The sequence below is a fragment of the Hylobates moloch genome, unplaced genomic scaffold (genome assembly GCF_009828535.3).
Source record: "Hylobates moloch isolate HMO894 unplaced genomic scaffold, HMol_V3 SCAFFOLD_5, whole genome shotgun sequence".
NCBI lineage: Eukaryota > Metazoa > Chordata > Mammalia > Primates > Hylobatidae > Hylobates > Hylobates moloch.
This window is the reverse complement of record NW_026652280.1, coordinates 57,931,392-57,948,819: the sequence shown is the minus strand read 5'-3', so window position 1 is coordinate 57,948,819 and position 17,428 is coordinate 57,931,392. Positions and strand designations below refer to the sequence as shown.

Genomic DNA, 17,428 nt, shown 5'->3' with positions numbered 1-17,428 from the left:
AAATTTTATTTTAGTACATAGTAATTCCTTGGGTACATTTTACGTCCATTTTTTGTCTTTTCCCTTGATTATCCATTCTGTTAGCATTTCCCTCCTTTGACTATCAGGAAAAGCAACAGTTTATGCTAACAATGCATGCTAACAGTGCCAACAGTGCTGGCCTATGTAAACACTGGTTTTAAACCCTATGCAGCATAATGTCATTTGAATAACGGCAACCAGAAACTTCTCTTATAGTCTTCGAATCTTCCTTTGAAGGTTGTATTTTGTAATTAGGGACTGAATTTTTTCTCGAGTGGAGGCAATTATTAATGAGCAAAGTTTGGAGTCTATCACTCTAATTCTGCATAAAGGCAAGACACTTATTCTAAAAGGCTTTACCTTCTTCTAAAAGGCTTTACCGTTGCTCACAACATTCCATACCATGCTGTTCAGCTTAAGAACACACTACTAACCTGCTCTGTCTGGTTTGAAATGTTTTCAATTTACACACAAATACAGATCGCCCTGAATCTGTGAATGTATTTCTACCTTCGTTAAAAAAGAAGACTAAAAGAATATGGAATATGAAAAGAATATGGAAAAGAAGACTAAAAGAATATGGAATCCCTAATTCACAATTACTTCGCCTAGGAAAACTAGCAGTTAGTGAAAAACTGGCCACATCACAGCCGCACAGCTCCAGCAGCCCGGGTAGCTTCCCCACCCTCACTTTCTGCAGCCCCGCCTCCAGGACGGCCTAACCGCTTTCCTCATAGCTCATTGGGCGCGCGGCACCACCGGGCGGCAACTCCAGGGGTCCGCCCCTGGACCCGCCCCTCCATCGCCCGGGGCTGGGGTTGGGCTTCCATCCGCCCTTTTTCTAGACCGCGCGCATGCGCACTCTCATTGGACCCTGGAGAGACGCTTTGGGATCAGTTTTCTCCTCCTTTCTTCCCGCGATCGCGCGGCTCTCTGAAAGCCTTCCCACTCTATTATTGCCGAGATCCCCCTCTTAGACACTCTGAGAAGGTGCCGCTCCGGCCTTGGGTACGGCGGTACCCGGATGTGGAGCCGCTCTCGCCCGGCTGGGACTCTGTGGCGGGGCGGAGCGCGGCGGCTGGTGCGGGGGCAGAGAGAAGGGGGCCTGAGGGCCCGAGCGCTCGCCGGACGCCGGGAGGTACCACCGCTGCCTACGGGGGAGGAGGCGGCGCCGGCGTTTGGGCGCCCGCCCCGGAGCGAGGGGCTCGGGTCGCAGAAAGGCCGGCAGTTAAGCTTGCTCCCCGCCGCCCCCCTCAGGCTAGCCTACCCCGGCCCCCTGCGCTCCTCGCGCCCCCGGCCGGGGGAGAGCGTGGTTTCCTGGCGGCCGTCGCTGTAGCCTGGCCGGGGAGCCCGGAGGAAGCGGGAGAGTCCCCGCCCACGGCCCCCTCCCCTCTGCCCGCTCCCCGCCGCCGCCTCCGAGCAGCAGCGTGCCGCCCTCCAGTCCGAGCGAGGGGCGCGGCGGCGACTGCTGGGCAGCGGCTTTGGGCTCCGCGGGGACCGCGCCGCCGCCCCCGTGAGTTATTCCCACGTCCCCCGGGGCTCGCTGCCGCCCCCGCCGGCGCCGAGAGTCCGGCCCGGGCCCAACTCCCTCACGGGCCCCCCGGCGGCAGCGGCGGCGGCGGCGGCAGCGGCGGAGCCCACCGCCCGGGCCCCGATGAGTAACTCCCGGAATAACCGGGTGATGGTGGAAGGGGTTGGCGCTCGGGTAGTGCGCGGCCCGGACTGGAAGTGGGGGAAGCAGGACGGCGGCGAGGGCCATGTGGGCACCGTCCGGAGCTTCGAGAGCCCCGAGGAGGTGGTGGTAGTGTGGGACAACGGCACCGCTGCCAACTACCGCTGCTCCGGGGCTTACGACCTCCGCATCCTGGACAGCGCGCCCACCGGTAAGCCGCGGCCACCTGGCCAGGGCCTGCGCGCGCGGGGGGAAGGGGCGAGCTGCGGTGGGCGTCGGTGCCGCGGGGAGAGGTCTGCGGTGGGACACCTGGTGGGCAGCGCCCGGCTGGAGTGAGCAGAAAGGGAAAGCGCCAAGGGAATTCTAGGTTCTGAACGGGTGAACACACACTTTGAGAAAAGACCCCTTACCCCCAAGGGAAATGATGGCAGCACCATCACCGGGATGCTTTCAAGCCTGGAAGACACAAAGCACCGGGAAGAGAACAGACACAGGTCCTCCAACCCGACTCCTCCTCTTGGGAAGGGGTCTGGAGAGGCCTGTCTAAATAAGCCATTGAAATTAATCAGCCACCAAGTGATAACTGTCTGAAGGGAGGCTTGCTTTGCCATATGGTGCTCAGTTGACCGTTTATAATTGCCGAGGGGCCGTTGGTACCTCGGATTTGCGGAGATGCCTTTTTTTTTTTTTTTTTTTTTTTGCCTCCTGTGACACAGAATGACTTGGAGTTCATAGCCAAATGTTACTTGGGACTCTGGAATGATTTCTCATCCAAATTGTTCTATTTTATATCTTTATATCAATAGAGGGAAAAACATGCTGAGCTCTTGAACCATTTCTTTGTGTTAAATACTTTTTCCAAGTGGCAGATCGGCGTAGGGGACACCTGATGTTATTTTTTGTTACACTAACGTCCGTCTCAGTAAGGTGATGTCAGAATCTTACTCATTCACCCAGCAGTGAGTCAGGGTCCTTGATTAGTGAATCTTGATTAGTGAATTTTAGGGGTCTGTTATTGACGCTAGAGTTTCTAAATGATTAAACCAAAGGCTTGCTTTCACTAAATAAATTCATTTTCATATAAATTCATCTTTGGTATTATTTATCCTTGATTCTGTAGAAAATAGTTCACATTTAAAATTGGGTACTTTTCAGAATTCCTAAATGAGCTACTTCTAAGACATTGAGTTTGGCAAAGCCTTACAAATCTTGGAATGGGCTCATAGTTATTAGTAGTAGCAATAAAGAAATTAACACAAGCCAACTCAGTTTTTGAACGGATAATTCATAAAATTGTGTTCCTTAGCTAGCTTTTAAAAAACATTTATTAAAAAATATTTTTATTTTTAGAGACAGTTGTTTTATTTCTCCGGCTGGTCTTGAACTTCTGGCTTCAAGCAACCCTCCTGTCTCAGCCTCCCAAAATGCTGGGATTACAGGAGTCAGCCACAAGGCCAGGCTTTAGATAGCTTTTTGAATATTAAAAAGGGTGTATGTACATGACTAGAAGAAAATAAAAAGATTCAACAGCACAAAAAGGGGCAGCCATTGTTATCAGTCTTTTGTGTAGTCTTACAGAATACTCTATTGCATGGCAAGCATGTGTGTGTCTATACTATAAATCTAATCCGCTTTTAAGTGCAAATGATAATAAACTATATTCATTCCTTTGCACTTTTGTTTCTTTCACTAAATTATATTGGTGATTGTTCCATTGTTTCATGGCTGCATATTATTCCAGTGATGGGATACGGTGATTTATCTAACCAGGACTTTGTCGATGGGCGTTTCATTATTTCATGCTTTCTTTACAATGATGCAGTGAATAAATCCTTGTACATGTATCCTTGTGTATATATGCTGAGTATTTCTGAAGAAGTGGAATTGTTGCATCAAAACATTGCACATATTTAACATTTTGGTAGATGTTGACTTACTGCTTTTTGAAGACGTTTTGTGAGTTGAAACTGCCAGCAACAGTGTTTTGAGTCCTATGCCTAATTTCTGCCTACTCTTTTTTTTTTTTTTTTTGAGACAGGGTTTTGTTTTGTCACCTGCAGCCTTGAAGTTTTGTTGTCATGCTAGCTCAAGCTAAAGTCTGACCACAACCCTTATTTGGAGGAATTCTTGGTATCAGTAATTGTAGCTTTATGAGGAAATTTAAGTATCTAGGGTAAAGTGTAACAGATTCTTTACTACGGTGATTTTTGAAGGGATATTAATGTTATCTATATGTTTGTAGTATGGGGTATATCTATCATATTAATAGTTTTATTATCTTAATATAAAATAGATGTTTTTCAGAACTCACTGTTTTAGAATCTTAGTTTAATAAGATAATTTTATACATTAATTTGTTATATGTAGTGGTTTATCTTGTTCATCTGATCTTTTAACAAACATTTTAAGAGCAGGATGGACGCAGAATAGCCAACCTTCATATGAAGTACTTGTTAAAATATATTTTAATTTCTACCGTTTAAATTCTTCAGGTTTGTGTTTTTTTTTTTTTTTAGAACTAAACAAAATTGTAAGCTCCTGGCTCTTGTTTTGCCCCAGGACTATAATACTACTTTCAGTGTTTTCCTTTTTCTCCAAAATATTTAATAATCAGTGTTCATTGACATTTTATTACATTCTATAAGATTACTCAATATTTATTAAATACTTGATATTTATTTGCATGATATTAACATTTTAAAAATTAACTTTTGTTTTTGAAACAATCGTAGTCTTCCAAAAAAATTACAAAACTAGTAAGAGTTCCCTTTTGCCCTTTACCCACCTTCTTCAGCTGTTAATATCTTAGCAAGTACAATGATCAAAACCAGAAAATTAACACTAATACGTTAATACCGTATTAACTAATCTATACACCTTATTCAAATTTCATTTATTCAGATTATATGTAGTGGTTATTATTAGTGTCCTACTAGTATTCTTTTTCTGATCCAAGATCACAAGTTGCATTTAGTGGTCTCTTCCAATCTGGGCAAGTTCCTCAGTCTTTAGTCAGTGTCAAAGTAGTGAAAAACAAACTTGTTATCTCTCAAATTGGGTGTTTCTGCTGCTTTTTCATGATTAAATTCAGATTACGTATTTTCGGCAAGAATATCATAGAAATGATGTTTTGCCCTTGTTAGTGCATCATACTGGGAGGTACATGGTGTCCGTATGTCTCATTAATGACAGTGTTAACTCAGCCAAGTCACCAGAAATTTTACCAACTGTTGCTTTTGTACCAGCAATATGATGCCAATATGAAAAAGATAACTTGTATCTTACATATTATTGTGAAAATACTTTTGACTTCATGAAGCCCCTCAAAGGGTCTTGAGGATTTCCCTAGAGGTTGAAGAATAACACTTTGAAAGTCACTGCCCTGGAGAGAATCTCTATTTGAGCACATAGAAGCTTATATAAGAATGTTCACAGCAGTTACGATGGTTTTGAGATAAAATAAAATTTAAAAAAGAATGTTCACAGCAGTGTTGCATGTAAAAACAGAAAATTGGAAAAAACTTAAATGTACGTTAGCAGGAGACTGGATAAGTTGTATGAATTTGTATAGTGCAGTACTGTATAGAAGAGAATGTTAAGCAAATAAAGTTGCAAAAGAAAACCTATGGTATGTTAAAGTGCGGAACAAAAGTATTTTAGGGTAGGGTTTTGCAACCTTGGCACTATTGACATTTTGAATTGGATAGGATAATTTTTTGTTATAGAAATGTCCTGTGCATTGTAGGCAGGCATCCCTGGCCTCTACCCATTAGCAGCAGTAGCACCCCACCTCCTTGTGGCAACCCACAATATCTCCAGACATTGCCAGATGTCCCCTAGTGGGGGCAAAATTGCTCCTAATTGAGACTCATTGGTTTAGGGATATGTACATGTGTGGTAAAAGTATGCCACATAAAGATAATGATAAACATTAAATTCAAGGGAGTGGACATCCTTATGGTGAAGGGAGTGGAGAGCACGATTGGTGGAAGTACACCAGGGGCTTTTAAGTATTTTGGTAATGTTCTGTGATTAAACCTACCCCATGGTGAGTGCATAGGTGTTATACACACACACACACACACACAATTTTATTTTTTTTGAGGCAGTCTCCCTCTGTGGTCCAGGCTGGAATGCAGTGGTGTGACCTCAGCTCACTGCAACCTCCGTCCCCCAGGTTCAAGCGATTCTCCTATCTCATCCTCCTGAGTAGCTGGAATTACAGGCATGCACCACCACACCTGACTAACTTCTGTATTTTTAGTAGAGACGGGGTTTCACCATGTTGGCCAGGCTGGTCTCGAACACCTGACCTCAAGTGACCCATAGCCTCAGCCTCCCAAAGTGCTGGGATTACAGATGTGAGCCACCACACCCAGCCCTTTCTATATTTTTGTGTGTGTCATATTTTTGTACTGAATTTAAAAAAAAGCCTTATATTTATCAGAGGGAGAACTGAGGTTGCCTTTGATTATTCATCCTTTGTTCCCTAGTTCCACCTATATTATATGAATAGAAAATTTATTGCAGTATGATTGGGAATTAAGAAATGGGTAACCTTCAGCATAAGATTCCTTGCAACTTTTCTGGGAGTTAAGGATTCTGGAGTGGTTGGATCATTGTGAATCTTTCTGATACGATTTTTCTCCCTACATTTTGAAGATTTTGTCTGGGAGTTGTATGCGGGTCTGCAATATTTTGGCATATCAGCTTTATTTTTTCTTTCAGGACACACATGATATGTTTGAATTTATGATCTAGGATAGTTAAACTTTGCAGAGAGGAGCATTTAGTATCTGTTTGAGTGATACAACGTCTATCTTGTTTCCAGATTCATTTGGCTCATTTGTAGTGAGCAAGAAGATTTTGGGACTATATGGGATGTTATTTAATTATTTTGGATCTAATTTTGTAAAGTCTGTAGTCAGGTAGGTATAGTTGACTTTTTATCATCTAGGCACTGATTTTATAGGAGTTGGAGAAAAACGTGTTTTTATTTATGCTTGCTTTGTGTTCACTTGACTACAGTGTTGTATTGTTACCAGAGATAATGGAGAAAATGAGTGTAGATTGCCTGTTAAGGTTCTGTCATTCTTGGTATCGATAATACAAAGTTAGAGGTATAGAAAATCAGCTTTATTCAAAACCAGCTTCTGGTCATAGTTCATTCAAACTGTTTTGGGGGTAGTTCTTTGTCCTTTTCTTTGACCGCTAGCAAAGAATGCCTCTCCAATCATACGTGGAAAAACTTCTCAGATGTTTTGTATTCAATTGAAGGTTTAAAAGGGCTGACCCTGGGTGAAAAAAATGAAATGAATTAATAATCCTCAGCGTTTCTTTATCAGAATAGAGTCCCCTATTCTGATCTGTTTCTAGAACTACCGTAGAAAAGGGTATTTGTCAGGACACAAAGCCGTAGGAAAAAGCAGGATTTGAGGAAACAATGTTTGGGGAGCAGGATGCCACACCTGGAAAGGATGAAATATCACAAAATGTTTTTTACTAATGACATCTGCAAGGAAAACTTTATTTCCTCATAGATCCTGCCTATTTTAAAGACTTCTCTAAAATCGTCTTTCTTATTTTATTTCCTTCACTAAAACAATGTTGTAAATTATGAAAGTCTTATCTAGTTCTTAATAGTCCCTGTAGATTGCAGCTTAATTGAGCTGAGGACTTCAAGAAATCAACTAGTAGACCCCTGTGTCAGTACTTCTCAAACTTAAAGCACACAGATCACCTGGGGACCTTTTAAAATGCAGATTCTGATTCAGTAAGTCTGGGATTCTGCGAGAGTATTTCTAATAAGCTCATAGGTGATGCAGATACTGCTGGCTCAAGGACACACTTTTGAACAGCAGAGTACTAAGTGACTATTTGTCTACTTGAGATGCCCTGCGTTTCTGTTTTCTCCTTTTCCTTTCAACAGATTCCAAGCCTTGATTGTTTGTTGGTAATACATGTCTTTAAAACTAGATTGGCATTATTAGTCGGGGAGAAGAGAAGTATGTACAACTGAAATAAAGGAACATGTAACACCTTTCTAATATATGTACTTTTTGTAAGTGTAATGCTATCTTAATGTATATTTTTGATCCTCTACTTTCCAGCCTGTCCCTCTGATTAGATTAGATGTTTCTTTTTGAATGTGTTCCCAGGTAGCCACCCACCAGGGTCTCTCCTCCACCCTCTTTAATTGCTAGCTAGTGTGATTTCCCCACACGTGTGCTTTCATCTGTTATAGCAGGGTATGCTGTGTTGTAATTGTCTTTTGCACTAGATTATTAGTTTAAGGGAAAGGGTCTGTGTTATTCTTGTATCTCCATTTTCTGGCAGAACCATGTCTCTGGATGAGTATTTTCTGAATCAGACACACTTTTCAAAGAGCTTTTGACTCATTGGATCAGAGATTAGATAGATATTATCCTAAAACAAGATAAAAGGAAACTGAGATTCAGAGAGATTAAGAAATTTGTCCAGTAACAAAGCTGGTGAGTGGCAAATAGTAGGGATGAATGCCAGTTCATTGCTTTTCCTCTGTATCATTCTCTTTTATAGTATAGTCTTTCAGAAACATGACCACCTGTAACACTTTGCTTGTGGGAAAATTGATAATGAAATGTAAACCAATTTAGAAATGAAACTTTGTGATATATCCTGTTGTAAATTGTTCAGTGCTCTTTTCAAAACCATTCTTTTTTAATTTTTCTTTTCTTTTCTTCCCCTCTCCCTCTCTCCCTTCCTCCCTCTCTCTCTCTCCCCCTCTCCCTCTTTCTCTCTCTCCCCCTTCTGCCTTTCTCTTCTTTCTTTCTGGAGTTTCACTCTTGTCCCCCAGGCTGGAGTATAGTGGTGCAGTCTTGGCTCACTGCAACCTCCGCCTCCTGGGCTCAAGCCATCTTCCCATCTCAGCCTTTTGAGTAGCTGGGACTACAGGTGCGCACCACCATGCACAGCTAATTTGTGTATTTTTTTGTAGCGACAGGGTCCTGCCGTGTTGCCCAGGTTGGTCTTGAACTTGTGAGGTCAAGTGATCCACCTGCCTTGGCCTCCCAAAGTGCTGAGATTACAATTGTGAGCCATCGTGCCCGGCGTTTTTTTTTTTTTTTTTTTTTTTAAAGAGAGAGTTTCACTCTGTTGCCCAGGCTGGAGTGCAGTGGTGTGATTATAGCTCATTGCAACCTCGAATTCTTGGGCTCAGGTGATCCTCCCACCTCAGCCTCCCGAGTAGGTAGGACTACAGGTGCACACCACCAAGCCTGGCTAATTTTTTTTATTTTTTATTTTTCTTAGAGTTGAGGTCTTGCTGTATTGCCCAGGCTGGTCTCAAACTCCTGGCCTCAAGTGATCCTTCAACCTCAGCATCCCAGATTGCCTGGATTACAGGCATGAGCCACTGAGCCCTGCTTGTTTCTTTCTAGTGTGTCTTTTTTGCACAGCTAAGGTTTTACTGTATACATAGTTTTGTTTCATTCTTTTTTTTCCACTTGACATATATGTTTTCTGTTTTCCTTATAAATAATCTAATATGTACTTCCTATATGGTAAAATAAGGTGACAGTTATTTTTATGTCTTAAACTTAACTACTTATAGAGAAATATATATGTATTTCCACATAGGTATGCCATATGTACTGTTCTTCAGCTTTCTTTTTAAATGAATATTGTCTTGGACATCTTGCAGTGTTAGCACATAAGAATCTGTCTTATTCTTTTTGGTAGGTACATAGTATTTAATAGTTAAAAAATATATTACGTAACTATTCTTTTGATAGACATTTATAGTGTTTTCTTTTTTGTCATTTTAAACAACACTGCAGCAAGTATCTTTGTGTATACATACCTTTGTGTACTAATTTTTAGCTTTTAAATTAACTTGTTACAGGAATTTCTGTTATAAATGACATGGCTAAATATTGTCCTCACTGACTTTGAGAACATTTGTCTTTTAATAGAGGAATTTAACTTGTTCATATGTATTGTGGCAACTGATACATTTTTTCTGATTACTGCTACCTTACTCTTTTTTTTTTGAAACGGAGTTTTCCTTTTATTGCCCAGGCTGGAGTGCAATGGCGCAATCTCGGCTCACTACAACCTGTGCCTCCCGGGTTCAAGTGATTCTCCTGCCTCAGCCTCCCAAGTAGCTGGGATTACAGGCATGCCCCACCATTCTCGGCTAATTTTTTGTATTTTTAGTAGAGACCGTGTTTCCCCATGTTGGTCAGGCTGGTCTCGAACTCCCGACCTCAGGTGATCCGCCTGCCTCGGCCTCCCAAAGTGTTGGGATTACAGGCATGAGCCATTGCACCTGGCTGCTACCCTACTTTTTAACTTTCCAGTTTTCTTGTATTTTTTTTTTAACCAGTGAGTTAGAAATTTTATCACCTTTTTTTTCTGCTCTGCTAATTATTACCTTTTAATATTTAACAAACATTGAAATTTTTTTTTTTTTTTTTTTGCATGTAGAAAAACTAAACAGTCTCTTTAATTACTCCTACCCATACTTCTTTCTTTCTTTATTTTTTTGAGATAGAGTCTCACTCTGTCGCCCAGGCTGGAGTGCAATGGCATGATCTCAGCTCACTGCAACCTCTACCTCCTGGGTGCAAGCAATTCTCCTACTGGGTGCAAGCTATTCTCCTACCTCAGCCTCCTGAGTAGCTGGGATTACAGGCGGGTGCCACCGTGTCCGGCTAATTTTTGTATTTTATTTTTATTTTTTTTGAGACAGAGTCTCACTCTGTCGTCCAGGCTGGAGTGCAGTGGCAAGATCTCAGCTCACTGCAAGCTCCGCCTCCCAGGTTCACGCCATTCTCCTGCCTCAGCCTCCTGAGTCGCTGGGATTACAGGTGCATGCCACCATGCCCGGCTAATTTTTCGTATTTTTAGTAGAGATGGGGGGTTTCACCGTGTTAGCCAAGATGGTCTCCATCTCCTGATCTTGTGATCCGCCCGCCTCGGCCTCCCAAAGTGCTGGGATTACAGGCGTGAGCCACCGCTCCCGGCCTAATTTTTGTATCTTTGGTAGAGATGGGATTTCACCGTGTTGGCCAGGCTGGTCTGGAACTCCTGACCTCAGGTGATCCACCCGCCTCAGCCTCCCAAAGTCCTGAGATTACAGGTGTGAGCCACTGCGCCCAGCCATCTCCTGCCCCACACCTCTTACCTTTTTCGTTGTGTTGGTTTTATGTAAATTTTCAGGAACATTAATCCTAAATTTTTGTTTGCATTGTCCTCTCTCCCCCACCATACTCCTGTAAATATATGCTTCTTTTTATGTTGTGAGATTTGCTCAGCTGGGCACAGTGGCTGATGCCTGTAATCCTAGCACTTTGGGAGGCTGAGGCGGGCCAGTTGCTTGAGCCCAGGGGTTTGAGACCAGCCTGGGCAACATGGCAAAACCCCATCTCTACAAAAAAATATAAAAATTAGCCCACCATGGTGGTGTGTGCCTGTAGCCCCAGCTATTTGTTGGTGAGGCTGAGGCAGGAGGATTACTTGAGCCTGGGAGGCGGAGGTTGCAATGAGCTGAGATCATACTACTGCACTCCAGCCTGGGTGACAGAATGAGACTCAGTCTTAAACAGAGGAAAAAAAAAAAAGGAAAAGATTTGCTCATAAAATTGCATTAAACATCACAGTTATTATTATTATTTTATTTATTTATTTTGAGACATAGTCTCTGTTGCTCAGGCTGGGGTGCAGTGGCACGATCTCGGCTCACTGCAGCCAAGTGATTCTCCTGCCTCAACCCTGCAAGTAGCTGTAACTACAGGTGTGCACCACCATGCCCAGCAAATTTTTGTATTTTTAGTAGAGATGGGGTTTCACTATGTTGGCCAGGCTGGTCTCTGGAGCTCCTGACCTCAAGTGATCCGTCCGCCTCTGCCTCCCAAAGTGCTGGGATTACAGGCGTGAGCTACCACGCCCAGCTCACAGTTATATTATTAATAATTAATTGGATTTAAAATTGTAGTTCTTTCTTATTACTGCTGCTTATACTATATCTCATGTCATTCCCTTCTCATTTTCTTGGGGGGAAAATCCTTTCCCCTTCCTTTCTTTCTTCCCTTTTTTCCCCTTCTTTTCTTTCTTTCTAGTAGTTTGAGTCCTTGCAGGCCTGAAAATTGCTTTATTTTGCCACACTGTCTCTCTCACCCCTAAACCTGACTGATATTTGGTTGAATATGCAATTCTAGATTCAAAATATTTTTCTGTCAGAACTGCCTCCCTGTTCTAGCATTTAATGTTGGATATGAGAAGTCCTATGCTAGTCCATGCTGTGGTTATTTGATTAACTTAATATAATACCACTGTTGGACATTAATAGGTTTTTGGGACTCTGTGTGTGTGTGTGTGTGTGTGTGTGTGTGTGTGTGTGTGTGTGTGTGTACACAATATGTCACAGACATAATTATATTTAGCTTCTTGTAAGAAAACATATTAGTCCCATGGAAGAGTTTTTGTTGTTAAAGCAAGTAATTGAGCTTCATATAAGGCTGTCAGATCCTCCAGCTTGAGCTGGTCAACCTTTACTATTGTAGTAGTACTGGGGTCCTTTATCTTTTATTCTTTATTCCAAACACATTGGCTCAAAGTCCCAGCTTTGCTCTTGAGGACAAGCTCTGCCCTCAGCAGAAGATGTGACATTGTCATATCTACTCAACTATCATATAATAGTATTCAAATTACTGAAATGTTACATGCTTTATAAAGTTTTTTATTTAATGAGGAAAATTGTCCAGTTAATATTTATGTTTGTATGTGGTCATGGATAATTATGTTACCTGATAAGGGAGAAAATTTTCAGTTAGCAGTTAGAATTGGGCCAGCCAGCTTTTTCCCTTAGGAAATAAATGGATTAGATAAATTTAAGTATAAATATTCCTCTGGCTTTGAAAAAGCTAACTATAGCTGTTCACACAACGAACTCATGTAACCTGGGAAATACAAATGAAACAAAAGATATCTTTTCACTTCAATTAGATTGACAAAAATTAAAAGTCTAATTATAGTATGTATTAATGAAGAATATAGGGAAACAACTCTCCAGGCCTTGTGGTACAGTAAATCCGTACAAGCACTTTGAGAAGCAATTTGGCAACATCTTGTAAATTAAAAAACAAAAAACAACAAAAAACACATGTTCTGCAGCTGAAAACATCTTCCAGGTGTATGTTCATGAGATTCTCAGGCACATATTTACAAAGATATGTATGAAGAAATTCATTGCAATATTGTTTATTAAAAATAATAATTGAGGAATTATTAAAAGTTTATATACAGACTAATGAAAGCATAAGTAAAATATTAGCAGTTAAAATGGAAGAATTAGATGTGTGTTTGCCAAATATATGTTGGAGTGAAAAAACAAGTTTCAAAGGGCTAACATAGATAATGTGCTTTTTCTTTTTTTTTCTGCCCCCTCCCTCCCCCAATACTGTGTTTTTAAAGTACATTTTTAAAAGACTAAAAAATTATTTATGGAAAAATATATGTAGAAAAAGGATGAATAGACTGAAAGGATTAAACCTTCAGAATGATATTTTGGTATTTTGTTTCTCAAAATATTCTTTATTTTTATTTATTTATTTTTGAGATGGAGTTTTGCTCTTGTTGCCCAGTCTGTAGTGCAGTGGCACGATCTCGGCTCACTGCAACCTTTGCTTCACAGGTTCAAGTGATTCTCCTGCCTCAGCCTCCGAAGTAGCTGGGATTACAGGTGCCTGCCACCACACCCGGCTTATTTTGCATTTTTAGTAGAGACGGGGTTTCACCATGTTGGCCAGGCAGGTCTTGAACTCCTGACCTCAAGTGATCCACTTATCTGGACCTCCCAAAGTGTTGAGATTACAGTGTGAGCCATCACACCCAGCCTGAAAATATTCTTGTTTTCTTTTTTAAATGAGATGAGACCAATTTGATTTCATTTTTGAAAATTTCAGTTTAATAGTCAAGTCTAAGTTTTGTTTGTTTCAATTCTTGGTTTTACTGGATGCTGTAGCTAAAAAAGAGACCTCACAATGACAGATCATAGATCCTAATAAAAGGAGTGCATTTCTTTTTCCTTCTTTCTTTCTTTCGTTTTTTTTGAGATAGAATTTTGCTCGTTGCCCAGGCTGGAGTGCAGTGGCGCGATCTCAGCCCACTGCAACCTCGGCCTCCCAGGTTCAAGCGATTCTCCTGCCTCGATCTCCCAAGTAGTTGAGATTATAGGCGTCTGCCACCACACCCTGTTAATTTTTTGTATTTTTATTAGAGACAAGATTCCACCACGTTGACCAGGCTGGTCTTGAACTCCTGACCTCAGGTGATCCACCCGCCTTAGCCTCCCAAAGTGCTGGGATTACAGGTGTGAGCCATGGCGCCCGGCCAAAAAGTGCATTTCTGATGGATGTATGCTGGTTATTAACCTCACCTCCTAACCCCCATCTCTGCCCTGTGAGGCTGGACTGGTTATGCACACTGTATTTCTCCTTTGCCAGTTGGATCCTTGTTGGCTCTGCCAGCAGGAGGCACTAGAGGGAGACTGGAAGGCTGGATTGGGGATCTGACTAGCTCTTTCCTGTTTGGTATCGTTCCACCCAGCAGGCTGGGATGGGATGTTGATTTCCCTATCAGTATTTGATTCTAGTTTGCATACAGTAGTCCCCCTTTATCCATGGTCTTGCTTTCCTCATTTTCAGTTACCTGATCAGGGTCAACCATGGTCTGAAAATATAAAATCAGAAATTCCAGAAATAAACAATTCATACATTTTAAATTGCATACTATTCTGAATAGTGTGATGAACTCTCCTGCCTGGGACCAAATCTGTCACTGTGTCCAGCCTCCCCACGCTGCCTATGCTGCCCACCTATTTAGTCACTTAGTAGCTGCCTCTTATCAGATCAGCTGTCATGGTATTGCGGGGCTCGTGTTCACATAACCCTTATTTGACTTTGTAATGGCCCCAAAGCTGAAGAGTGGTGATGTTGGCAATTCAGACAGGTCAAAGGGAAGCCATCAAGTGCATCCTTTAAGTAAAAAGGTAAAGTTCTCAGGGAAAGAGGAAAAAATCCTGTGCTGAGGATTCTAAGATCTACAGTAATGAACCGTCTATCCATGAAATTGTGAAGAAAGAAAAAGAAATTCATGTTAGTTTTGCTGTCACATCTTAAACTACAAAAGTTAGGGCCACAGTGCCTGAGTGCTTAGTTAAGATGGAAACGGCACTAAATTTGTGGGTGGAAGACGTGAACAGAAATGTGTTCCAGTTGGCAGCAGTTGGGTTCACTGTTATCTGCACTTTAAGGCATCCATTGGGGAGTATTGGAAAGTAGTCCCTTTGGATAAGGAGGGTCTACAGTATTTCTGACAACAGCGAAACTGGACTCTCTACCCTCCTCTGGGACACCTGTATCAACCAGTCATAGCACGTCTTTAAAGGTCTGCATCCTAGTTCCTTGGGACCCCTTCTTTAAGTCATTTTTTTTTCATTGTTTCCCCACTTCTAGGGGTGGTGTATTATGTGGTTTCTATTTCCTGATTGGATCTTGATACAATGTGTTTACTAAATCTTGATACTTATTTTTCTATCTCATTTACCTGTTAAGTAAAAATTTCCATTGAAATTTAGCTGGTAATTTCCTATCTTTTCTGATGCTAATCATTTCTTGCAGACTAAATTGGAAGGCATTCACTTTTATATTTTGAACAAATGACTTAAAAATCCATTGAATTTAAAATCAAGTAAATATTACCGTCTTTTAAGGATGCAGATGAGTTTGTTGGTACTACACATCATTTCAGCATTAAGAACTAGGTAATGGCTGGCCGGGCGCGGTGGCTCACGCTTGTAATCCCAGCACTTTGGGAGGCCGAGGCGGGTGGATCACGAGGTCAGGTGATCGAGACCACGGTGAGACCACGGTGAAACCCCGTCTCTACTAAAAATACAAAAAATTAGCCGGGCGTGGTGGCGGGCGCCTGTAGTCCCAGCTATTCGGAGAGGCTGAGGCAGGAGAATGGCGTGAACCCGGGAGGCGGAGCTTGCAGTGAGCCGAGATTGCGCCACTGCACTCCAGCCTGGGCGACAGAGCGAGACTCCGTCTCAAAAAAAAAAAAAGAACTAGATAATGATGGAAACAGCTCCAACATCCAAAATCAGTTTTACATTGTTCATGCTAGTTTCTTTGGGAAAGCATTTGACATTTATTGTCAGATGTCACCTTTCCTTGGAAGGGACAGATTCAATAGGTGTAATCAGAAAAAAAAAAGTTCTAAGGGGTATACCACCAACAATTATTTTTCATCACAGAAGAAGTGTACAGTTTTGCAACACTATTATTTTGTAAAAGAAAAATATGAAACTCATTCTTAATTTTGACTGTTTTAAGTACTCTATTTCAAGGTGATCAATGACATTTTATTTTGTGTCATTAGGATATACTCCACAAAAATGCCTAAGTAGGTGCACAAAAGCTGCAGCATGTGTTAATGTGCCAGAAGCACACAACGCAGAGGACCTTTGTTAACTCCCTCATGTTCTCAAACTCCCACTCACCCTCAGTATACCTTTTGTGTTCCAGGTGTTTCATGTGGATTTTTTTCAGGGACCCACTAGGATGTTAATGTCAATAGACTAATTTACAATGAATGAAACAATTTTATTCCTCTGTTTTTAGGAAAAAAAGTAAATATAAATGTTGAAGTTTTTTTTTTTTTTTTTTTTTGAGACGGAGTCTCACTTTGTCGCCCAGGCTAGAGTGCAGTGGTGCGATCTAGGCTAACTGCAAGCTCTGCCTCCCGGGTTCACGTCATTCTCCTGCCTCAGCCTCCCGAGTAGCTGGGACTACAGGTGCCCGCCACCACGCCCGGCTAATTTTTTGTATTTTTTAGCAGAGACAGGGTTTCACTGTGTTAGTCAGGATGGTCTCGATCTCCTGACCTTGTGATCCACCCGCCTTGGCCTCCCAAAGTGCTGGGATTACACGCGTGAGCCACCGCGCCCGGCCAAAAGTTGAAGTTTTAAGGGAAGTTCATAACACCTTTTTCAGAATGCTTGGCACTGAGTTTATAAACTTCTGGATTTTAGCATTGTATGGTGTGTTTGCCATGTAACACATAACACGCACTTTGAGATCTACAGTTACAGCCTATAAATAAATAAATACATTAATACTTCTGCAGCAAAGCACAGAAATAATTCTAAGGGGATAAAGACAGACTATATTCCGTATGTAGCCTTTTGTTTGTTCAGATGAGAGTTTACCACTAAATGAGTTTGCTGCTAACTTACTGAAAAAACTTTCTGGAATTTGGAGTTTTTTGGAGTTTGGAATTACAGATAAGGGATTTTCTCTTGCATTTCAAAGGATCATCTTCTGTATCTCCTGGGTCATTTAACTCACTTTTGGAAACCATTGCTTTAAGTTATCAAACAGGAGCTTGTGCATTTTAAGTACCTATAGGAAAACGGCTTTTTAAGAACATTCCTCCTCATTCTTCTAAACCCATTTCTTTTCTCACATACTTTCATACGGCTGCACACCATTTAGCTTATCTTATCATGTCGGGGGACATAGTTACAGCAATTTAACCATTTCCTCAGATGGAACTGGGAACACAACATTTTTTATCTTTGTAAGCCTGTAGATTAGCACTACGTAGTGTCAACAGGTTCTTGTGAACTAGTCTGGTACCTAAGTTATCTTTAAGCTTTTGTTTCTGAGGGAAAATGGGTTCTGAATTGTA

At 41.7% G+C, this 17,428-nt stretch overlaps 1 protein-coding gene across 1 annotated transcript in view; it reads left to right on the top strand.

Moving 5' to 3' along the window:
• The first annotated feature begins 888 nt into the window (after nt 1–888).
• MIB1 (MIB E3 ubiquitin protein ligase 1) overlaps nt 889–17,428 on the top strand; it is a 138,655-nt gene continuing 122,115 nt past the window's right edge. The window contains exon 1 of the mRNA XM_032152659.2: nt 889–1,904. Within this exon, the coding sequence (XP_032008550.1) occupies nt 1,676–1,904 (229 nt within the window). The 5' untranslated portion in view covers nt 889–1,675. The remainder of the gene's footprint in view (nt 1,905–17,428) is intronic.